Below are 25,642 nucleotides of genomic sequence, written 5' to 3' on the forward strand. Positions count from 1 at the left end.
GTAACAAAGAATTTAAAAAAGAGAAACTCCCCACCTCCCAGTATATCTACTGTGTCAGACAGTGCAATATTCCACACCCATAGTCCCCTGCCTCTGCAAAGGAGAGAAAGAAGTATATTTTCTCAACTCTTATCCAAAACCATTCTTTTTGATCATTACAATTAAATGCCGTTTTCTTTTTGTTTGCTTGCTTTATTTGATTTTTTTTTGTTTCTATTCACATTATTGTCATTGTGTATGTTTTTTTCTGGTTCTGTTTACTTCACTCTCTGTTAGTTGATGTAAGTCTTCCCATGAGACCCTGAAATTTTTCTTACATTTGTTTATTTATTTATTTATTTTTAGTTTTCAACATTTACTTCCACAAGATTTTGAGTTCCAAAATTTCTCCCCATCCCTCCCCTCCCCCCCAACCCCATTAAGGCCTGCATTCTCATTCTCCCTTCACCCAATCTGTTCTCCCTTCTATTGACCAACCCCACCCCTTCCCTTATCCCCTTCCCTTTCTATTTTCCTGTAGGGTAAGATAAATTTCAATACCCCTTTTCCTGTGTATCTTATTTCCCAGTTGCATGTAAAAACAATTTCTAAACATTCATTTCTAAAACTTTTGAGTTCCAAATTCTCTCCCCTCCTCCTTCCTCACCCACTCTCACTGAGAAGGCAACCAATTCGACATAGGCCATACATTTGCAGTCATGCAAAACGCTTCCATAATAGTCATGTTGTGAAAGACTAACTCTATTTCCCTCCATCTTATCCCGGCCCCCATTTATTCTATTCTTTCCTTTGTCCCTATCCCTCCTCAAAAGTGTTTGCTTCTGGAGCCCAAATTGATAGAGCTCTGGCCTTGGAGTCAGGAGGACCTGAGTTCAAATCCAGCCTTAGACACTGGACACTTACTGTGTGACCCTGGGCAAGTCACTTAACCCCAGTTGCCTCCCCCCCCCAAAAGTATTTGCTTCTGGTTACCCCCTCTCCCAATCTGCCCTCCTTTTTATCACCCCTCCCTCTTTAATCCCCTTGCACCCTACTTTTCTGTAGGGTAAGATAGAGATTTCCATACCCAATTGGGTATGTATGTTATTCCCTTCTTAAGCCAAATCTGATGAGAGTAAAGTTCACTCATTCCATCTCACCTCCCCCCTCTTCCCCTCCACTGTAAAAGTTTTTCTTCCCTCCTTTATAAGAGAAAATTTACCCCATTCTACCTCTCCCTTTCTCCTTCTCCCAGTACATTCCTTAATTTTCTTTTTTTTCTTTGTTCAGATATTATCCCTTCATATTCAACTCACCCTGTGCCCTCTGTCTATATATATTCCCTCCAACTAGCCTAATCATGAGAAAGGTCTCATGAGTTACAAATATCATCTTTCCATAGTTCAACTTTAATAAGTCCCTTATGATTTCTCTTTCCTTTTAACCTTTTCATGCTTCTCTTGAGTCTTATATTTGAAAGTCAGTTTTTCTATTTACTTCTGGCTTCTCAAGAATGCATTAAATTCCTCTACCTCATTGAATGTCGATTTTTTTCCCCCTCATTGATTACCCTCAGTTTTGCTGGGTAGGTGATTCTTGGTTTTAATCCTAGCTTCTTTGACCTCCAGGTTATCATATTCCAAGCCCTCTGATCCCTTAATGTAGAATCTGCTAAATCTTGTGTTAGCCTGGTTGTGTTTCCACAATACTTGAATTGTTTCTTTCTGGCTGCTTGCAATATTTTCTCCTTGACCTGGTAACTCTAAACTTTGGCTATAATATTCCTGGTTGTTTTCCTTTTGGGCTCTCTTTCAGGAGGTGATTGGTGGATTCTTTCAATTTCTCTTTTACCCTCCGATTCTAGAATGTCAGGGCAGTTTTTCTCGATAATTTCTTGAAAGATGATGTCTAGGCTCTTTTTTTGATCTTAGCTTTCAGGTAGTCCAATAATTTTTAAGTTATCTCTTCTGGATCTATTTTCCAGGTCAGTTGTTTTTCCAGTGAGCTATTTCACATTGTCTTCTATTTTTTCATTATTTTGGTTTTGTTTTATAATTTCTTGATTTTTCATAGAGTTACTAGCTTCCATTTGCTCTTTTCATTTTTAAGGAATTATTTTCCTCAGTGAGCTTTTGGACCTCCTTTTCCATTTGACTAATTCTGATTTTTAAAGCATTCTTCTCCTCACTGGCTTTTTGGACCTCTTTTGCCATCTGGTCTAGTCTGTTTTTTAAGGTGTTATTTTCTTCAGCATTTTTTGGGTCTCCTCTAGTAAGCTGTTGACTGTTTTTTCATGATTTTCTTCCATCACTCTCATTTCTCTTCCCAATTTCTCTACCTATCTTACTTGATTTTCAGAATTCTTTTTGAGCTCTTCTATGGCCTGAGACCAATTCATATTTTTCTTGGGGGCTTTGGATATAGGAACCTTGACTTTGTTGTCTTCTTCTGGTTGTATGTTTTGATCTTCCTTGTCACTAAAGTAAGATTCTTTTTTCTTCTATTTGCTCATCTTCCCAGCCAGTTGCTTGACTTTTAAACTCTTTGTTAAGGTAGGGCTCTACTTCCATTGTGGAGGGTATACTATCCCAAGCTTCAAGGGTTTTGTGCAGCCATTTTCAGAGATACTTCTGGGAACCTGTAAGTTTTCAGTTCTTCCAAGGTGGTATGTTCTAAGGAGAGGTGTTTTCTTCTGTCCTGGCCTGTGCTTTGGTCTATGAGTGGCCACAAGCACTCTTTTCTGCCCTGGAAATAAGAGGAGGGTTCCCTCTCCACTGCTGCCACAAGCTCTGCTATGCCAGTGCTCCTCCTCACCCCAGGACTGCCACCCAGGACTGGGACCCAGATCCAAGTATTGGCAAAGAATCCTGCCTCAGTGCCAGCAGAGATCCCTGCAATCACCCTCTGATCAGCCGCTTGATCCCTCCACTGTCTGTGGGCTGAGAGCTCCAGAAGCAGCCGCTGCTGCTGTGGCTGCCACCCCAGGGCTGCACGAGGGCCAGGACTGGACCTCCTCTCACCCAGGTCTGACAGACCTTTCCCACTGACCTTCTGAATTGTCTTTGGTGTTTGTGGGTTGAGAAGTCTGGAAACCACCACAGCTCCCCTTGTTTCAGTCTCTTGAGGCCTACTCCGGGTTTGCTGGGCCCTGGTCTTTGCCTACGTGGCCCAAGCTGAACTGCGCTCCTCTCCCAGCCTGGCACAACAGACCTTTCCCATCTCTCCAGGTTGTCTTGTGCTGGAAATTTGTTTCCCTCTGTCTTTTTGTGGGTTCTGCTGCTCTAGAATTCACTTAGAGTAATTTTTTTACGAGTATTTGGAGGGATTTGGGGGAGAGCTCAAGTGAGTTCCTGCTTTTACTCCACCATCTCCAAGACCCCGGATTTTTTATATTCCTTGTTTTATGGTACAGTAATTTTCTATGATAGTTGTATACTACAGTGAGTTTAACCATTCTCAATTCATAAACATCTACTTTATTTCTAGTTCTTTGCTACCACAAAAAGTGCTACTGTGAATATTTTGGAGTACACGGGTATTTCTTTCTGTTTTTGACTTTTCTGTGGTCTTTGCTTAGTGGTGGGGACTCAGGATCAGAGTGTTTACATATTTTAGTCATTTCTTCAGCATGATTCCAAATCACTTTTCAGAGTGGTTGCAATTTTCGGTTGTGGGATATGTTTTAAATGTATAGGATTTTACTCTTTAAAATGTTTTTTCTTAATTTATGGGAAATTTTTTTTATTGAAGTAGGGTGTTCTTATCATATTTTATTTTGTATTTAAAAAAACAGTAAAATTATTGTGCCTTCTATTGATCTCTCATTCTAGTCTTCACAAATTGTTTCAAAATAAATAAAAAATCAAAATACCTATGAATATGCCTATCTTCCCACAACCCTTTTCCCTTCTGAGACTTTCATGAAGAAATTCCTTGATATTGTTGTTGTTCAGTCATTTCAGTTGTGTCCAACACTTTGTGACCCCATTTGGGGTTTTCCATGGCAAAGATACTGGAGTGGTTTGCCATTTTCTTCTCCAGCTCATTTTACAGATGAGGAAACTGAGGCATACAGGATGAAGTGACTTGCCCAGGGTCACACACATAAGTCTTCCTGGCTCCAGACCTGGCACTGTATCCACTATGCCATGTAGCTGCCCATATAGATATATGTGAAGATTATTCTAAAAAAAAGAAAAGATTTTCTAAAAATGTGGACGTAGATATATATATTACTCTAGCTATTAATATATTCTTTTGTTTCATTAAAAGTTTTTTCATTTATTAATTTGCCTCCCACTATTTCTTTCCCTATTGAACAAAATTTTTAAAAAACAGAGAGAAAAGGAAAATAAATTTCTCAATAGATAGATGCACACTCTGGAAAAACCTGTCTGGAAAGTATGTGTTTTAGCTTTGTTCAAAAATACATATCTGCATTTTAAATTTATCATCTGACAGAAAGTGAGTGCTATGTTTCATCTTCATTCTTTTGGACTTATGGTTACCATTATATTGATAAGAATTTATTGTCTTTTAAACTTTTTTTTCCCTCAGTAATGTTGCTATTTATTCTCTCCTCCTTATTTTACGTCTTTTCTATCTTCTGCTTACTTTGATGTACATCACTTCATACAGATCCTCACAGTTTCCCTGAGACTTTTCATTTCAATGTTTCTTGTTGTTTAGTCGTTTTTCAGTCATGTTCAATTTTTTGTGACCCCATTTGGAGTTTTCTTAGCAAAGACATTGCAGGGCTTTGCCATATTCTTCTCCAGCTCATTTTACAGATGAGGAAACTGAGGCAAACAGGTGAAGTGACTTGCCTAGGGTCACAGAGCTAGTAAGTTTCTGAGGCCAGATCTTCCTTACTCCAGGCCAGTGCTCTACCTACTGTGCCACCTGGCGACCTTTGAAATCATATAATGCCTGGTGAATCTTACTAGATACACTCTCTGATATTTTATTGCTTCTGTAGTTATTTGAATGAAGTTCTTCTTATTTTTCCTTTTGGCCTCTTTGGGTATTATACAGGAATGCCTATGATTTATGTGGATTTATTTCATATCCTGCAACTTTGCTAGGATTATTGTTTCAATTGATTTTTAGTTGACTCTGGGATTCTGTATGTACACGAGCATGTCACCTGCTAAAAGTGATGATTTTGTTTCTTCTTTACCTATGCTTATTTCTTAAATTGTCCTGCTTTGGTCATATTAATATCCGTGAATTTTTTTTCTCCAAATGCTTAGTGTCTTCTTTTTCAGATATCTTGAGGATCAGTCCATCAACACCTTCAAAATTGTCTCACCTCTGCTGTGAACCTGTTTTATATGTACATAGCCCATTTCAGGTGTTCTTTCTGGCTTTGATTTCTTCTGTGCCATTTCTGCTTCTTTCTACAGCACATGGAGAAACTTTGTAGCTTCACTTTTATTATTGAAGGCAATAGTTGATTATAGTATTTTAATTCCACAAGTGGTTGGTAACGAGATCCTTTACTATGGGGTGGCATTGGGGATACAGGAAAGAACTGATGTGAGAGATACCACAGAGGTCCTGTCAAAGAGCAGCTGTTTGCTGTGGATGAGTTTAAGTCTCGAGGCTCAAACAAATTACATCCTGGGGGGGTGGGGGTGGGGACAGGGAGGGGAGTTGGGGGAGGGAGGGAGAGAGGCAGGTATTGCATATACTATCTGACTGAGCAGGTGGTGTATAGAGTTCCACTGGCTGGATTCCGGGCCTATTATAGCAGAATGGGAGAGACAGAGAGAGACACACACACAGAAAGACAGAGAGAGAGAGACAGACAGACAGAGACATACACACACACAGATTAAAAGAACAGATTTGATTGCAGATCTAGCATTAGTAATTTTTGAGAGTTATAAAGAGAGCAGTAGGTGTGCCAGAAAAAACCAGTAACTACTTTAGTTGTCAAAAATCAAAAAAAGAACAAACAAACATGTGCCCTTCTCCCCCCCCCCCCCCACTTCTAGAAACTTTAGACTTGTGAGTTTGAGTATTTGGGCAAACTATCTGACAGATCATTAGACAAATATCTTATGGGAATTTGGCAAAGAAATTAATGAAGTCAGCTTGGGTTTATAGATACCAAGTCATGACAAACTAGCTTCATGTCATTTTCTGATAGATTTACTACATTAGTAAACTGAATCCCATAATCCTTAGTTTGAATTCATCAAAGTATTTGAGTGTGTGCCTTGAAATTCTTGAGGGAAAAGATGGAGAAACATGGGGTGCAAAATTCAAGATTAGTTCAAGATTCAAATTAATAGTTTTTTAAACTGTATAGTCTGTTGGGATATGATTAGCCTGATTTGGTCTTTGTAGCTTCCAACCATTGCTCCTAATTCTGCTTGATATACTGAATAAAAGAATCAACATTTTCAACAAAATCTGTAAGAGGGCTCAAATGAGCAAGATGAATTTCTCAGGGATAGTTGCAAAGCTTTGATCCTAAGTTTAAATTTCAGTTCTCTGAGTACAGAGCTGTGTGTGCTAGTCTAAAAGGAGCTTGTATGAAAAAAAGTGTCAGTTTCAGTGAGCTGCAAGGTCAGATTGGCGTGGTAGCCAGCGTAGGTAAGATTGTCAAGCTTATCAAGCTTTTATGATTTTGGTGGTATAGAAATTTCCTCAGGGGCAGCTAGGTGGTGCAGTGAATAGAGCTCTGGCCTTAGGAGGACCCGAGTTCAAATTTAGCCTCAGACACGTAACATGTACTAGCTGTGTGACCCTGGGCAAGTCACTTAACCCCAATTGCCTCACCAAAAAAGCAAAAAAGAAAAAAAATTCCCTCTACTAATGCCAATTAAATCACCTGTAGCTTAGAAGAGAGTAACAATAACAGTAGCTAGCATGTGTGTAGTGTTTTAGGGTTTACAGAGTGTTTAATATGTTAATTCATCTGAGCCATCTGTGACTTGGGGTTGTTGTTGTTCCCATTTAATGATGAGGACTGACACACAGAGAGGTTAACTGATTTGCCAGGGTCACACAGCAAGTTAGTGTCTGAAGCAGAATTTGAACTCATTGGTCAAAGACATGGGTCCAGGAGCACTGAGGGATGGAAGAGGGCAAAGGTGATACAGTTGGATACCTGATGAGTATGTCACCAGCTCAGTGATTCCTTCGTGGGATCTAGGGCTGAGTGGTCAGTTGTGAGCTGGTTAAACCTAGTTTGACTGGTTTAGCTCTCCAGCCAGCACTAGGATACCACGTCAACATAAAAATGGTGACCCTAAGTGGGCGCAGTACTAGGGCTATTCCAAAGATGACACAGGGGAGAGGAAAAATGGCCCTGGGCTGCCACCCTTCTAGTATTCCCTGATCCACCAGCCAGGACCTCTGGGAGCATCTATGGGCCAGACTTGTGTTGTGTAGGATACGTTATCTTTGTTCAGTGAGAGGCCTCTGAGGGAGGGACTGCCCCACCTTGTCAGGAATGGTTGGATGCTTTCACCTCCTCCCTGCAGCCATCAAGCAAACACTTACCTGACAATCAACTATTAGTGTTATGTGGAAGGAAGAATTATTTATTCTGTGCAACTCTAGAGGACAGAACAACAGATCTCAGCTTAATATAAGGTTTAATTTTCTAACATTTAATGTTTTATTACACTGCAATTAATTAGGGAGGCCTTTGTGTCTGAATTATCAGGATGGATGACTGTAGTATTGCTCACATTGAGGTAGAAGGTTAGATTAGGTGACCTTAATTTTCTTTCCATTTGAAATTACGTTTTGTAATTTATTCTCTCCCTTGGCCTCTGCATTCAGAATGGATCCCAGCTGCCTTTTCCACTCTTTCTAATACTTCAAATTCACAGAGATTAATATTAGAGTGTAGGTAATCTAAAAGAACCTGTGTTTTAGCTCTGGAGGTAGAGATCCATTTCTTTGAAGGACACAGATTGTGTTTGTGCCTCTTCACTTGTATATGCCTAAAAGCCTGGGAATTGGAACTAGGATCTTCAAGATTCCTCAGTCTCTTATTTGTCTTCTGGCCAGCTAACTTCTCCCTGGAAGCCACTAGATGGAGAGCAGAATTCATGAGGATCTTTGGTGTAACTAAAAGGGGTGGGCTTGGGACTTTTAAAAACTGTGCCTTCTCTTCCCCTGCTCCCTTATTGGTAGCTTCTTATAGCTGAGGAAAAATAGGAATGAGGCTGAAGTTTAAGAAGGCAGTGTTTTACACAGTGCCCATTCAGAGGCCTGCAAGTGGGAATGTTGCCCAATATTTTCCATCCTTGACTCCATTTGAAGATCTCTGAAAACTAAGGTCTAGAGTTGTGCAGAAAGCATGTGTTGTTTTGAGCAAAATACTAATCTCTGTCTTTCACCCTGGGCTGCACAAGAGGTTTAGCTAATCTGGCCTTTGTGAATCAGTTAAAAAGCAGATTCTTGACATTATTATCTTCTAAAATATACTCTGCTTTTAATTTTTTTTAGTTCCCCAAAGTGATATTTTTAAGTTTTTGCCCATGTTTTCTATGCCTAAAATATGTTCTCTTTCCCTCTTTGCTCATAGATATCCTTTCTTTTTTAAAGCCTAACCCAAATATTACCTCCTCCACGAAGCCTTTCTTGTTCTTGCTCTGCCAGACCTTTTTGTTTTGTTTTGTTTTGTAATTCTACACCACATCTATCAAATAAATCATGCATTTTAATTACCTGTTTAGGTGTCATCTCCCTTTACTAGGCTGTAGGGCCTTGAGGGGTCTACAGTGTAGGGACCACATCTTTTTTAAATTTTGTGTCTGCCACAGAGCTGAGTAATAGTGGTCTGCTTAAATGCTTTTCTAATTTTTTGTACTAGGGGAAAAAAATGAAAGTATTTCTCCATGTTGTTGTTTTGTGTATTTTCAGGTCTCTATACACTCTATGTGGCTGGGAAATAACATCACCCCATTGAGAGAAGAAGAATGGGATGAAGATGAAGAAGATGAGGGTGACCTTCCTGCCCCTTCTTCGCCCCCAACATCTCCAATAAACTCCAGGTTTCCAACACAGTTTTATTTTGTTAATCAATTTTCTTAAATTGTCAGAAGATCCATTTGTGTGTTGTTGGGGAAGAAAATGAACTCCCAGAATAAGACTTGGCAAAATATTTCAGAATTTGAGAGAATACTTAGTTTCTTCCTTTTTGCAGGAAACACCGGGCTGGAGTTGATATACATTCTTGTTCTCAGTTTTTGCTTGAATTGTACACTCAGTGGATACTCCCATCAAGTTCAGCCAAAAGAACTCCAGTCATTCTGATCAGTGAAGTAGTGAGATCTGTAAGTTCCCTTTTCCTTACCATTCTCTCTGGCACCCTCTTCGGCCTGCCCTGCAATAGCAACCAAAGCCAAACAAAAATGAGCTGCCAACCCGACCTTTTCATTTGGTGGAAAGAGCTGTGGATCAGGATTGAAAAGGCTGATTAGATTTCCATTTCTGTATTTGATCGCTTAACTTTGTGACTCTGGGCAAGCCATGTAACCCCGCTGACCTTCCATTTTCTTATGGGTAAAATGAAGAGAGGTATATGCCTGCCGAACCTCCCTCACGAGGGCCATCATGTGCGTCTAATGAAATCCAGCATGTGAAAGCATTTTCTAACTTGTTAGAAAATTTCTAAAGTGTTACAGGTATTGCTATAGCTGTTGCTATTAATAATGTTAACGTTTTCATTTTAGGATTCTTAATCTATAATTTTAGTTTTAAATATTTGTCACCTCCTGTTCCCTATTCTAATTGGCTTCCCTTTTCTCCTTTTTAAAGAATTAAAGAATTTGAAAGAATTATGCCTTACTAATTATTAAATACCATTGCTACAATTAGAGTATTATACACCATTAGGACAATTAAGACTTTCTCCTTGGTGTAGTCAGAAGGATTGAAAAAAAAATTCACTGAAAAAGAGCTTTGGTGTGATTTTGGGCAATTGTCTGTTTGAAGCTTTCTGTAGATCCTCTGTCCACATGGGAAAGATTTCCAGCACCTGGTAAATAGTAAGCTAGCTAACTTTCTTCTTGTGATGTTTCCACAGCTAAAATACAGATTTTTCTAACCTTTCAATCAGCAGCTAAGGAAATAGGAACTTAGATAATTTGAACGATAATATTATTGGAGTCAGGAGGATCTGAGTTCAAATCTGACCTCAGGCACATAACACTTACTAGTTGTGTGACCCTGGTCAAGTCGCTTAACCCCATTGCCTAAGCAAAAAAAAAAAGAAAGAAAGATAATATTAATCTTCATAACAGAGTACTTCTGAAATAGTGTCCATGTTATCCTCGTTTTTCAGAGAATAGTATTTAGAGCTGAAAGGAAATTTAGAAATCACTTAACCCAATCGCTTCATTTTACAGAGGAGAAACTGAGGCTTAGAGAGGAAGTGACATGTCCAAGCTCACTTAAAATGCCAGAGACAGTTTTCAACCCAGGAGTCCTGACTCCAATTCCAGCCTTCTTTCTTCTGTTTCCTATGGGTCCTTACAACAACAAAAACATCTCAAAAGTTTGATCTCAAAGATTTCTATTTCATTTCTAAAACCCCAAAGCCCCTCAGACTCTGTTGTTCCCTTTGTGTTACCAGTTACAGTCGAACATCCATCCTCATTGGCAGTGTTTTTAACTCTTGTTTTATGTCCTTGATAACCTAATTGTCCCCCTCTGTTGGAATGGTGCCTGTTCGTGTCTAGCTCCTGGCAGTCTCAGACTTGTTTACGGAGAGGAATCAATTTGAGATGATGTACTTGACACTGACTGAGCTTCGAAGGGTGCATCCTTCGGAAGATGAAATTCTCCTTCAGTACTTAGTACCAGCCACTTGTAAAGCCGCTGCAGTTCTGGGCATGGTAAGATAAGAGTATTTCTGGTGCCGGCCCTTTAAAAAATTTTTTTAAATATGAAACAACTTCAGTTTATTTACTAACATTTTGGTCACTTTCTTAGTTTGATAATGGCAGAAAAGCACTGAGTCAATTTCCAATTGCCCAGATCAGGAGTCAAACCAGAAGTAGAGTTGAAGAGCTGAGGAGTGTACTTTGTTCTGTAGGCACTGGGGAGCCCCTCAAGGCTTTTGAATAGAGGGGTAACATGCTCAGAGCTGTGAGTTGGGAAGATTACTCAGGCAGCATGTGAAGGATGTATTGGAGAAGAGATCAACTGGAGACCGGAAGACCTCCTAATGGAGGCTGTTGTAATCCAGACAAGGGATAATTAAGTAGGACCTGAATTTGGTGATGAGAGTAAAACTGAGGAAATTCATGCTGTAATCAGTTTGTTAGATGTGAAAGATGGAGATAGAAGAGCCCAATCTGTCTCTAAAGTTTTAAGCTGTGATGCTATCAACAGAATTAGGAAAGTGGAGGAGGAGGAGTAAATGGGGGAAGGGGAGGAACAGGTTGAATTAGAGACAGGATCCTCTCATTACTACCTAATACTGTGCTATTTACAATTCAGGACTTCAGTGTGAGAGTGATTAGTATTACCCTTAGCTGGGACGTGTGATCTGACCAAACAAATGCTCCTTAAATGAGTTCAGTTAATTTTATTGTTTCTCCAGTCTTCACAGAGAGCTGAAAGGGATTTGCAGATGTCACCTAGTCTATCAGTCTCATCCAATGCAGTAATCTTCTCTTTATGGGGAAAAAAAAATCAAGGATTACTCTACCACTGGAGTATTACTAATTCAGCCTTTTATTTTCCCCCCATTGAAATGCTTTGAAGAAGCGTCCTTGACAATATTCATAGAGCTGTGGAATGCTAGAGCTCAAAGGGACCTTGGATACCATCTAGTCCTCTTCATACTTCATCTAATTTAAAGTCTTTGAGAAGTGTTGAGTAAGCCTTGGGAGGTCAGAATTTCCTATACCTTTCTTCTCCCTACATCTTGACTGTCTACACGTCATTATTCTTCTAACTGGCAACCCCATGATGACTCTTTTCCTTCATCCTCTGCCCTAAAGATTCAAAGGACCCACTGAATCCCCCACTTCTTTCCCTGATGTGATCCAGATCCCCTTTTGTATTTTACAATTGCTGCCCCCAGATAGCAGTCTTCCTTCTTTGGACCATCCACATTCCAGTCTCCGGCTGTGTTAGCCCTGTCTTCCTGCTTTCCAAGTCCAGAAGCTACAATGTCTCTTTGTCATAAGATTCACGCTGTTCCTCCTTTGAAGCTTTTACCAATTCTGCTTCTTGTTTAACTTGGGCTTCAATTTGTATCCATTTTTTTGCCTATATTTCTCTCATGAAACATTTATTAAATGAACACATGAAAAATGTACATGTGGTGCCCTACTTATTACTGAAAGAAGATGAAATAAATCCAGTCCCTGCCATCAGCATAGAGGTTAAGCTGTATTCAAACCTTTGTAGTTGGTGCTTTTCTTAATTTTAAATTAATTCATTAACCTTTTATTAGGTGCTTCCTATGTACAGAATACCGTTTGAGGTCCTGGGAGTGATAAAAAGATTAAGAAGAAATGATCTCTGCCCACATGAAGTAAACAGTTTAACTGAGAATACAGTGTCTAGCCAGATTCCATAAACATACAATAACTATTACTGAGGTGAATCTGATAAGAGTGCTGTCCCGGGTCTGAGAAAGAACTGAGTTATTTCTAGCCAGAGGGATCTGTTCCCTAGATGACTTACAAAATCATTAGTGTGGTAATGTAGCTACAATCGGTCCCAACCAGAAGATAAGTAAGATGAGGAAATTCATGCTGTTATCAGTTTGTTAGATGTGGAAGATGGAGATAGAAGAGCCCAGTCTGTCTCTAAAGTTTTAAGCTGTGATGCTATCAACAGAATTAGGAGATGGTGTTGGACCTGGGCTTTGAAGTAAATGGGTAGAATTAAAAGAGAGAGTGATAGGGAAAAGGAAAAGAAGTGGGAATGTAGTCCTTGGGAATGGAATTGTTTAAGCGATGTACCAGGGGCAGAGAGGGGCTGATGATAGAGTAGCCCAAATTGTTTGGCACATAGCCTGTGTGGAATAGTTACTTAAGAGAAGGCTGAAAAGTTAGTTTGGAGCCATCCTGTGGAATTCCTCCCACAAACTTTTATTAATTACCTACTCTGTACACTGCAGTATGCTGGGCACTGGGAGTGATTTTAAGACGTGAATTTTGTATTCATGGAACATAGTCTGGTAAGGACAGGAAGAAATACATTCACTTATTTATTCAACTGAGCTAGGAACTGGGGTTGCAAAGTATAAAGTTCAGGCTCCTCCCCTTTCACCTGGCATTCAAGTACCTTCACAATCTCTGCAATGCTGCCTTTCCAGCCATAATTCACATTACTCTTCTTCACATAAGCTGTCTTGCACCCCAATTTGACAACCTTCTGTCCCCAGAATAGGCATTGTGCTCTTACACTACTGCTCAGGCTGCTCCTGATGCTTGGAGCACTTCCTACTCCTGTTTTTGTCTGGTGAATGCCTGCTGATCCTTTCGAGTCCATCTCAGATAGACCCCTTCTTCTAGAAAGCCTTCCCTGATTTCTCCTTGGTTAGCAATAACCTTTTCCCTCAGACTTTTGTTGTAATGACTTGTGGAATATTGCATGTTGTCATTTCCTTTTCATGTATCTTCTTTCCCTCCTAGTACAATTAGCTTCTTGAAATTATGGACTATGGCTCAACTAAACCTGTGTTTTCCCTTTTACAAGGAATCACAGTGCTTTGTACAGAGTCGATCTTTAATTGATGTTTATTACATTATAGGTCAGTATAATTCCTGTCTTGATGGGATTTATAATCTGATGGGGGTATAAAATTTTTTGTTCATCCATTCATTCAACAAACATTTTTCTACTTTTTTCCAAAGTCCTGATCTTAATTCTGCAAGAGATAGGACTTTTAAATAAGGTAGGGTCCTAATGGTGTTGTTTTCTTAATATTTCTCCCGGATCCTACTTGTTTTATGACAGCCACAGAAGTTGTTGGTGATCTGTGGATTGTGAATGTTGAAAACCCTTTTGCTTGTATTTTTCCTCCTTTTCTCTGTAAGGGGATGAAGCATATCGAATACAAAATCAATTTTGTATCAAATACAAAAATGTCTTCATTTTCCTTTATGTACTGTATTATGCAGAATTAGTATCCATATATTTCAAGACTTTTGAGCAGAAGTTTTTTTTAAATCATCTTACCTTCTGGTTGGGATTGCTTGTAGCTACATTGCCACACTAATGATTTTGTAAGTCATCTAGAGAACAGACAGATAAATGTAATAGCTTTTCTTTTGTGACCACAGTTCCTCAAAGTTGCCACCCTCTGGGTTTTCCATAAACCATATAAAAAACAACTAAGACTAGTAAGGGGGCCCTTTTTCTTTGCAGAGACTTTCAGCTTCCAGATTAAATTCAATTGTCATTGCTTTTTTGTGCCCAGGCCTAAATATCCCTCAGGCAAATGCAGCATTGTCAATAAGTGGAAAAAAACATACAGACAAAAAGGATCTTAAAGCAAGATGATTTATCATCCCTTGACCACAGATTTTGTGTGTATATGTGTATACACATTCTTCCTTAGAGATAGACATCACTTGTAAGTTTTTTTTGGCACCCTGCATTTGTGCAGTATTTATTTTACAAAATTTTATGGCTAAACATACCACAGTTAAGGGCTGCCTCTTAAGGTCATAGATTTAGAGCTGAAAAGGGACTACAGAAAAGGATATCTAGTGTTCAAAATGAGGTCAGTTCTTCAAAAACTGAAACTACCATAGGAGCCAGGGGGATGGAGTACAGGGACAAGAGGAAAGAGGAAAAAAATACTGTCTTTATCCTTGGGATTAGTAGGGCAAAAGATTCAGCAAATTCATATATTCTGACACTCTGGCCTTGTCCATCAGTATCTTTCATTGAACAAGAAGAAAAATGTTACATACAGGGATTATCATTTGTAGACTTTCCAGAATGGTCAGAAAGATTGCTGATTTTGACTCTATGGACTCTGGAATTGTTTTGTATTTTCTGTGAATATCCAGAGCCAGGGTTTCTAATCTTTTTTGTGTCATGGACCCCCTTGGTTGTCTGGTGAGGGCTGTGGTCCCCTTATCATAATAACGTCTATAAATTCATAAAATAAAATGTATAAGATTACAAAAGAAACCAATTATACTAAAATACGGTTATGGAGATAATTTTAAAAACCCAAATTCATGGATCTCAGGTTAACAACCTGTAATCTAGAAAGAATTTCTTGATGATGGGGAAGAAAGCCCTTAGTGAAGAAACATTTTACTAATTTATGTCTGGCTTTTTACTTGCAGTGTTTTGGGGTACCTTGTGAGATGATAAGTACATTTAGTTCTGATTTTGATATAAACTGATCTGTCAGTTCCCCTTTCTGGATTCTAGCTTAAATGGGTGGCACATGTCCCTTATATAAGGTAGTGTTTATCTCCACTGCAGTTGATATGAGGCTTTAGAATGGTGGGTCGATACATCGTGACATTCTCTGTTGTTGTTGTTGTCGTTTTCCTGTGCCCCAGGATAAAGCTGTGGCCGAGCCAGTGAGCAGGCTGTTGGAGACCACCCTCCGAAGCACCCATTTGCCAAGCAAGATTGGAGCGCTGCATGGCATCCTCTATGTGCTCGAATGTGACCTCCTTGATGAAACAGCAAAGCAGCTCATTCCAATCATCAGTGATTACCTCCTTTCTAATCTCAGAGGAATAGCTCAGTAAGTCACCCAAGGGAATCCATTCAGGGCCCTTCTAGGGAAGTAGGTTACACTTGCCTTTCTAATTCCAGGCTAGTTTATAGAGTATGCTGTGGTTTTTAAATGGAGGGTTGATAACTTGTATCAGTGTAATTTATAAAACACTTTACCGGTAATTCTAAGAGAAGAGGTATAGAAATCGAAGACTGAAGGAAGACTAGACAGGGCCATAATTCAACTCTTCCCACTTTGCCACACTGTCTCCCAATGAATGAGGTAGAGTAAACTAGAGCATTTCAAGGTTTTGAAGTTGACATTCTTATGCTGGGATAAATAGATTGCTTCAAGTGGTATATCCAGGCTGAAATTAGAGAAGAATTCTTACCTTGGCAGGCTCTCTCGGCATCAATTCTACACCCATAAAATTGGGATCATGTGCTTACACTTCCCGTGACAGAGAGTTTGTCAGGAACTTTTGGTCCTGTGAGATTGTAAAGTTCAATTAAAATAGTGGGGTCTCACACCTGTAGCTTGATCCCTTCCTTGCACTTTGAAGTTCACCTGTCTATCCTCTGTGCAGGCATCACATTGTGGTCAAAGCACTTAAGACCTTTGTCTAGTTGATCATAGCTTTGCCTTTAGCAAAAATGAGGTTTATTCTCTCTGATGGTTTAGTTATTTTGTCTCCTTCGAGAAGAGGAAGTTTAACTGTTTTGCCATTGTCCTCAGCTTAAAAGAGTAGCTGCAGTTAACATTTTGGCCTTATAAAAGGAGTTCTGGTTGGCCAAGTTGTACCTGAATAAGTTAGTCTCTGTGAAGAATCATGGAAGCATGTGGCAATGTAACTACAAGTAGTACCAGCCAGAAGATAAGTGAGATTATTAAAAACTTCAAAAGTCTTGAGAGACATGACCACCACTTCTGCCTAACCAAGTCAGGAAAATAAGGGCCTGTACTCACTTCATCTTCTAGAGTGTAGCTTTTGTCACTGTGGTTATTTAGTTGTAAATAGTTGGGGGGGGTAGAGGGGGAAAGAGGGGAATGGTGTAGGGTGTGTTTAGGGAGCTGCTTTCCACCTTTAGTGTCCACCCGATTCACCTAACTCTCACCTGTGGCTCCAAGAGGCTGCAGCATGTGCAGTGAACACACCCCGGTAAACCATCTTGGCAGATGGGAGGGTAAGCGCAAGGCCTCCAATCTGTCAGTGAGTTAGGGGATGTCTACCCCAAGCACGGGAAGATTTCCTCTGCTGGAACAGCTGGATGAGCAGTTTGTTCCCATGGCCTCGAAAGCGTCTGAAGCAGACCCTGTGGAGCTCGTTAGAACTTGGTTAGACATCAAAGACGCCAAGGTCATCCGTTGCATCCTGAGCCATCACCAGTTGTCTTGACTTCATCTTATCACTGGGCTGTGGTGGCTCTGGAAGAGAAAGTGAGGCCGGTGATGTTGCACAACTATCTCACTTAAATACAATTTATGCATGAATCAAAAGATATCACCAATACCATTTTACCATTTTTACCTATCTCAAAGTCCTGTGGCAGCAGGCAAATGATGAAGCAGAAGGTACAGATATGCTGGAAGCTGTAATCACCACCCTGCACATAGGTGACCCAGGCCATAGGGTCATTTTCTCACTGGAAATAGCAGTGAGATTTGGAAGCCCCCTGGGTGTCTTAGCAGCCTTTTAATGACTACATTGCTCACCTCCTGGTGTGAGAAAGGGGCTAGAAAGGGTACCCTAAAAATTGTCTGCTTTACCCAACCCTGGCCTGCTTACCATGGGAGGCAGGGATCCTACCCTGAAGTTGAAACACAAGAAAAGGTACAAAAACTTCTGCAAAGATGATTCCACTCATCATTGGTACATGGAATATGTGTGCTGTTGTGGACACCATGAAATAGCTCTTGTTGCAAGAGAACTTGGCAGGTATCACATCCAAACAGCAGCCTTGAGTGAAACAATAGGGTAGCAAATGAAGGCCAGCTTACTGAAGTTGGATCTGGATACGTGTTTTTCTGGAGTGGCCACAGTGAAGGGGAGTGCCATGAAGCTGGCATAGGTTTTGCAATCAAAACTCATCTAGTTAACAAGCTTCTATGCCTATCAAAAGGAGTGAATTACAGGCTCATAACAATGCAATTGCCATTTGTGGGGTAGCACTGTTCCTTGCTCCCACCATGATAAACCGTGATGAGATTTAAAGAAAAATTTTATGAAGATCTGGGGACCCTCATCATCAATGTGCTGAAAGAGGACAAACTTATAATTCTGGGTGACTTTAATGCAAAAATAGGCATAGACTACCAGATATGACAGAGAGTCCTTGGGAGTAAAGGAGTTGGAAACAGCAACAGCAGTGGGCACTTACTACTGAAGACTTGTGCATCTGCTGGCCTTCTCATCACTAATACTGTCTTCCGTTTACCTAAACACAGTAAAACTTCGTGGATGCACCCACGTAGCAAATGTTGGCATTTAATAGACTCATTATAAGGAAGAGAGACAGGATGGGAGAATGACGCAGGTGATGTATCGCACAGAGTGCTGCACTAATCATAGACTTATCCTCTCCATGCTAAATATTTGCATTCAACAAAAATGAAGGCCAGAGGACTACCAGGAGATTTAATGTCAGAAGATTAGAGCACTTGTCTGAATGGGAACAGTTCATTGCTAACTTGGAGGGAAAGCTGAGCTCTCACAGTTGGCAACAGTGGAGCAGAAAAGGAGCGGACAGCTTTCAGAAATTTGGTGTATAGCACTGCATTTGCTCATCTGGGTCAAAACACTCTCAAAACATCAAGATTGGTTTGACAAAAATTATGGGGAAATTCAGAAGCTGCTAAATGAAAAAAACCGAGAACTCCACAGGGTTTACCAGCAGGCTAGTTCATCTGTCTCTAAGAAGGCAGCATTTAATTCCATCAAAATTAAAGTATAAGCAAAGCTTAGAGAGGTACAGGATTCTTGGCTCAGTAAGAAGGCAGATGATATTTGGTTTTATGCTGATAGTAACAATCCAGATCACTTTTATGATGCCCTGAAGGTTATTTATAGTCCAAAGGCAGGAAAGGAAAAGGCTCCAGGCAAAGAGAACCACATGACTTGAGTCTCAGAGAAAGGAGTAAGCTTGGTGTTTTAGGGAACAGGGAAGGTGAGGCCAGCTGGATCAGAGGTCGCTGATCAGGTTGTCAGCTGTGGGGAGGCAAAGTTTGAAACCTCAGGGAAGTGGGCAGCCTAAAAGACCTTGGCCGAGGCCTGTTGATTGACAATGCCAGGCTGAGGAGTTGTGGCTCAATGCAGTAGAAAATACCAAGAATCCATGAGTGTTCTTGCATATCATCATCATCATGTGATAAAACATAAATATGTACACAGGTGGGTTTGTGCATATGTAGAATCCTTTGACACACTTTTGTTATTGATAATGCCACTCAAAATCATTGCTTACACTATGATGAAACTGTCAAAATTGCAGTTATTCAGAATGAGAGTGGCACTTTTAGAATTGTAGATGTGTTTAGATGTTTATCCTAAGAATTATTGTCACAGAGGAACTGGATCTCATCCCCACTGTAACGATGTCCTCTTTGGTTGGTATTTGCAGTTGTGTGAATGTGCACAGCCAGCAGCATGTCCTGGTGACCTGTGCTGCTGCCTTCTACCTTATGGAGAATTATCCCCTGGATGTAGGCCCAGAGTTTTCTGCTGCAGTAATACAGGTGAGCTGAGACTGGGTAACCAAAGCCTTTAGAGAACTATTCTTTTAGGAAAATTCAATATGTAGAAAAACCTCTTTATTTTGTTCTTTCCCATCAACTGTTTTTATTAGTTATATCACGTATGAATTTTATTTTGTGTTCCTGTCAAATTGGGAAAGAAGCATTAATGAGAAGCTGAGTTGAAAGGGTGTTGACTATTGCCTGAAAACCTTTCTTCATGTTGTTTCAGATGTGTGGGGTGATGCTCTCTGCCAGTGAAGAATCCACTCCGGCCATTATTTATCATTGTGTCCTGAGAGGTTTAGAACGACTTCTTCTTTCAGAGCAACTCTCCAGGCTGGATGGAGAGTCCTTAGTTAAGCTCAGTGTTGACCGAGTGAATGTGCACAGTCCTCACAGAGCTATGGCAGCCCTGGGCTTGATGTTAACTTGCATGTATACAGGTGTGGAGTTCATGATCAACTTGCATGATTAATGTCTGTTGAAGTAAGAGGAAATGACCCCATAGGAAGCCTGGGTCTTGCTGAACTAAGCAGCTTTCTAGGAACTTCACTTCTTCTTAGAACTGACCCACAAAGCTCTGGCTCACAGCTGAGGGACTTTTCTTTTTTACTCTTTTTTAAACTTTACTGATCTTTAAAACCCCAACTGAATGCCTGACTTCTGATTTTTTTGTTCCCCAATCCTTTTTGTCTTCCTGGATGCCGAGACTTACCACACATGATCAGTGATTACCTTTCTCCCTTCTGCTGTTAGCATAACTTGGTGTTTGGATGTAGCGCAACTTCTTGGGTTTGTTTACAAAGAAAAAGAGTAATAATAAACATCAGGAATAAAGTTTCAGGGAACTGAAAGTATATATAAAAGAAAACCACATGGTACAGATAGGGTGGTACTTAACCTTCCTAAGCTACTCTTTTGCTAACATTTTCGGAATCCTGCCCAGGGCCGGTGCTTTTCTAGGACTAGACCCCACACTGTGGTATGCTTGATCCCCTTCTGATCTCAAAGAGAATGACATCTTTTACCTCGGAATACTTATCCTCCTTTCCCCAACTGTTACTGACCGATCTAGGACCTCTAGACCAAGCTGGTTCATCAGAGCTTATTTGTTTTTTAGTGCTACAGTCTCAGCCAACCAGAAATTGTTGTGATTGCTGCCAGGCTGTTAGTATGACACTTTCCTGCTCAATCATTGATGAACTAATCAATGCATCTCTCTTTTTTCAATCTAATGTGGAGAAATGAAAAATAAATCTTGAAACATATAATTACTTTTGTGCCCAGTTACCCAGAATGAAGACAAATTCATTGCCACTTCATTCCTTATGTTCATAAAAGGTACCTACTATCACTTTTTCTCACAAATAACAGAAGTTTAAGAAAACTATGAGAACATGAGAACCTTCTGCATTATTTCAGGAGGACATTGTTCCTCGTTGTGGTTCTACATCGAGTAGAAGAAAGAATGCTGGCCTTGGAGCCAGAGGACTTGAAATGCTAAAATTCTTGGTTCTTGTGACCTCAGTTTACGTCTTAGCTCTGGTACTTGCCAGTTGCGTTCTTCATACTCTAGTTCTTTCTTTTGTGAAAAAGGAAAAACTCCTGCCTCCTGTACCTGCCTCACTTTTGTTGTGAGGAGCAAGTAAAAGAATGCATTTAAACACTGGAGTTGCCCTGCATGTATTAGTTTAAGTGTGAAGTTTTTCACATTCTGAATCACTTGATCTGAGTTCATTTAACAAGTTTTGATTGAGTACTTGCTATGAGCAAGGTCCTGTAGGCAAGCCTATTTGGTTTTTCTTACTAATTAAGCTTACTCCTGAATGATTTTGTTCTAGGAAAGGAGAAAATCAGCCCTGGCAGAACCTCAGATCCCAACCCCACTGCCCCAGACAGTGAGTCAGTTATTGTTGCAATGGAGCGGGTATCTGTTCTTTTTGATAGGTAAGCTCTTATAATTTGAATTTTCCCCCTTGGTACATCTTTTACCCTTAAAGGCATTGTTAGTTTAGCTAAGGAACAATGGCATTTGAATGTATTTATTCTTGTTTGCACTTGTGTTGTAATAATGCTAGTATTTCTTGAATCCTGATTAGGCTGTAATGTTTTCAGGACCACCCACAGTGTGCTTCATCTGTCATAGAACTCTTGGTTGACAGGCAGGCTCTAGGGGTGTTCACAGGAGGAAATCCCCATCAGCCAAGGCTTCACCAAAACAAGCTTTATGACTAGTATATTAAATTGGTTTAGGGTGATGCAGAGTGATCATTGCATCATTCATAGTGAGAGAGTTTGTACCCCATAATTGGGTAGCATCCTAAAGTGACACCATGCTGAAACTCATAGAGAATACTGTGGGCATTGTACTGGAACTCTTTCCAATAATAAAAATATTGGTTAAATATTTCTCTATTTCTTGCGAAGAGAAACCACACTGCATCAGCAGCCTAGGCTCCAAACCATGGTTTTTGTTTTTTGTTGTTGTTGTTGTTGTTGTTTTCCTATTACTGTACATCTTCTAAAGAGCCAAGGAGGAAATGCAGTTGGGCTTTTGAGGAAAATGAGAAGGTGGCATTCATTATGTAATGGAATGTGTGCTGGGTGGAGAATCCGAAGACTAGAGTTTGTTCACATTCCACCTCTGGTGTTTACTGGCTGTTTGATCTTGGGCAAGGTACTTCATGGAAGCTTTCTGACCCAGTTTCCTCATCTCTGGTGGGCATAGTAACACTTGTACTAAGCGCTTCCAAGGACTTTTGTGAAGAAAGCTCTTTGTAAACTTTAAAGTGCTCTAGGAATGCAAGCTGCTGTTGGAAAGGTCTGCAGAAGTCTCTATTAGATGGTGGTAATGGTGGTGATGGGGTATGGGCCCATCATTGAGTTTCAGAAGCCGAGACCTTTGCCACTTTCACCAAAGGGCATTTGGCTCTTATTTGACTATGGGGCCCCAGAAAACTCTTAAAACTTTTCTTTTTTTACTCTGGTCTCTGGTTCCTTATTGCCTCCCTCTATGTCCCTTTGAAAGCCCCAGCCCCACCTTCTGATCCTTTCAAACTTCTACCTTCCAGTTCCCTTCATTATCTATTCCCATTGTCTATTCAATCTCTCAGACCTTCCAATCGGAATTCTCATCTAGACCCTTTTCCCAGCCCCCTCCTCTGGCCACCCAAAGTTACTTTAGTGTATGTAAGATCCACCCTGGCCCCCATTCAAATGCTGAGACTTTCTCATGCCCAAAAGGCTAAGACTCTCTCATGCTGCTCTTCCCCAATGTTCAGATTCCTTAAGAGTCTGGCCTGTATGATTTATCTCTAATAAACTTTTTCTCTGGCTGGAAGAAGATTTGAGTTGAATTCATTCAGGCAGGGCCTGCATCACGATCTTGGGATTCCCAGCACTGTAAACCTCTAGACCTCTTCAGTGGAAATGGTACCTGTGTACACTTGAGTTATCATTCTTGGTTTTAAAGATGGCCTTAGTGTGCCAGTGCTGTGACCTCCATTAACTCTTTTTTTTTTGCAATTTTTTTTGGGGGGTGGTGGTGAGGAAATTGGGGTTAAGTGACTTGCCCTGGGTCACACAGCTAGTAAGTGTCAAGTTTCTGAGGCTAGATTTGAACTCAGGTCCTCCTGACTGCAAGGCCAGAGCTCTATCCACTGCACCACCTACCTGCCCCCTTCATTAACTCTTTCAAGTCACCATTGCCCTTCATTGATCACAATCCTGTATCGTGCCATTTAGAGATGGAATGAGATCACCTAGTGTAGCCCCTTTTTTGTACAGATGAGGAAACAGTTCCAGGGTTACATAGGTATTAATTGGCAGAGCTAGGATTTTAGCTCAAGTACTCTTCACTCCAAAGACCCCATATCTGCTACTCTTTCCACTACCTTGGAAGAGATCACTGACCCTACAAATCCTATAGTTGCTTGATTGAAGATGGATTTTTCAAAGCTGACAGAAACCTGATATTCTTCAAGGTACTGTAGAATTGTTCACACTGTCTGGGTGTGCTCTGGTCATGTTGGAGACAAATCAGAATATTGTCTAGGTAAGTAACCAGATCAGTACAGGGCATTTCTATTGACAACATTAAACAAATAACTTGAAGTTTTCTGGGGAGATTGAACCTCCTAGAAGACTTCATTCTGTTTGAAGTATCCCTGTCTTCTTTGGACTGCTGGATTCTGCTCATTCCTTAGCCCTACCCCAATGGACCTCTACTAGGTTGTAGAGCCCTGAAAGATAAAGCTTTTATAAGCATTTATAAAAGTCTAGGGCGTGAGGGAGCAGTCAAGGAATGCACCAGTACATGTTAGGGCCTAATCTTGAATCTATCTTATTTTACCAGAAAGATGAGGGTATTAGCTAGGGCAAGAGGATGATGGATAAACCCCCTTTGTATGTTTGTTGCTTTGTCTTCCTTGGAACAAGATACATTATTCACCAGTGAGGACTGTTAACCACCTTGAAGGTTAAGGATTTCTGTGTCCTATGCCTTTGATGTCCTATGCCAGAGATGGCTTTAGCCAGTGTTTTTAGTGTCAGGAAACAGAAAGTGATGGAATGAGCATCTAGGAGTTAGGAAACGTAAATACTGGTCCCAGCTCTGTCCCTAATTCACTTGGTGATTTTGGAGCCCTTCCTCTCTCTGGGCCTCAGGTTCATCATCACTGAAACAAAGGACTTGAAGTAAATGATCTTAATGTTGCTTCTAGTTCCTGAGTTCTATAATTTTATGCTAATGTAAAAGTGTGCATTTAGGAAGACGTTTCTATATTTCTCTTGCGTGATGACTGCTTGTTACTTAATTTTTTTTCAGCTCAATATATAGCCAAACAAAAAAAATTGGATAATTACATTGTTGACCTTCCCAAAAGCATAGAGGGAAGTGAACATACTTTCAGTAGTTTCCAGTCTTTCCAGAGTAATCACCCCAGAACACTTTGGGGGTGTGAAGTATGCTGAGGGAGCTTACACTTGCTGGTCCAGGGCTTTTTGATTATGAAGACCCCCAGGAAGGCAGGAGTTAGATTTTTGGAGTAAAACAGGAAACTAAGCCTATTTTTTTTTTTTTGAAGAAAGTTGTTGCATGTAGTATTGATTCATAAGGAATGTCATAATTAATATTTTAGAGGGAAAAAGGTTACTGGCACCAGCATTTTTTCAGGTAATTCCTAGACACATCACACATCAGAATATAGAACATCAGGGTTCTATAGAACATAATTTGAGAAATGCATTAGCAGATGAGCGTGTGTGTGTGTGCGTGCACATGCGCGCATTTAATCCCTTAATCATCCACATGACGAAATGTGTCCCATAGCCAGCTTTGTGGTGGATATTTTTTTTCAGCCTTGTAGTTTTAGCATGTGCCATTAATATAGATAGCACTGGAAAAAGAGTTAGGTTCTCTGGATGTCTTCAAGTAGGTGAAGGAATGGGTACTCATTGAACAGGTGGGTTTTTTTGTCTACCTGCCTAGGCTGGGAATAGAAGGTATGCATGAGATGCAGATTAGATGTTAGGACTACTTTTCAGACACACTGGAGGACTCTGAAAGAGTTTACTGAGAGTGGCCATCGACATTTTCACATTGCTAAAGCAGGCAACTGCCTTTATTGGGTAGTTCAGCTACAGTCTTGCCAAAGTTGAAGGGAGAAGTTGGAATAATGGCCCTTAGTCTTTTTCTCTCAGACCATTTCAGAGGGGTCAGGGAGTCAGGGGCTCCTAACCTGTCCTGTTGTTCCCATTTGTACCTGCCAGGGTGGGGAATTGGTGGGATAACTCACTACAATTGATGCAAATAGTGGTGTTTTCCTTGATTCATTAATTTGTTCACTTTCTGTGTGCGGGACCTTCCTGTGCACTATGGGAAAGGTAGAGAAAAATATAACACTGCCCTACTTTCAAGGAGCGCACAGTCAAGCGGTGAGAGGTATAGACTGTGCACAAGTAATTTAATACAGAGTATGATACCTACATTAGATAGATTCAGTGGAGGGTCCTTGGGTAACAGGGATCACTCTGCTTTGGGGGATTTGGAAATGCTTTCTGATAAGGGAAGTGTTTGAGCTGGGCCTTGGATGAGTAGAATGAGTTGTATTCAGTAGTAAAAAATTAGGGGAAGAGCATTTTAAGGTAAGAAGAGAGTGTTTGATTTTTATTAAATATAATTACTAATTTTTGCCAGAAATGAAAGATCTAACTAATACTAATATAATAGCTCATGGTAGAGGTGTTGTG

General features: G+C 40.3%; 1 protein-coding gene across 4 annotated transcripts in view; it reads left to right on the top strand.

The window, feature by feature from the left end:
* The window catches only part of HTT (huntingtin), a 211,461-nt gene that overhangs the window by 178,093 nt on the left and 7,726 nt on the right, over positions 1-25,642 (top strand). For all 4 annotated transcript variants that reach the window (XM_027836315.1, XM_027836318.1, XM_027836316.1 and 1 more), the window contains 7 exons: positions 8,869-8,999; positions 9,152-9,281; positions 10,689-10,844; positions 15,498-15,688; positions 19,279-19,393; positions 19,623-19,836; positions 21,235-21,340. In XM_027836315.1, the coding sequence (XP_027692116.1) occupies positions 8,869-8,999; positions 9,152-9,281; positions 10,689-10,844; positions 15,498-15,688; positions 19,279-19,393; positions 19,623-19,836; positions 21,235-21,340 (1,043 nt within the window). The remainder of the gene's footprint in view (positions 1-8,868; positions 9,000-9,151; positions 9,282-10,688; positions 10,845-15,497; positions 15,689-19,278; positions 19,394-19,622; positions 19,837-21,234; positions 21,341-25,642) is intronic.

This window comes from Vombatus ursinus, unplaced genomic scaffold (genome assembly GCF_900497805.2).
Source record: "Vombatus ursinus unplaced genomic scaffold, bare-nosed wombat genome assembly UNPS02014818.1, whole genome shotgun sequence".
Lineage (NCBI taxonomy): Eukaryota > Metazoa > Chordata > Mammalia > Diprotodontia > Vombatidae > Vombatus > Vombatus ursinus.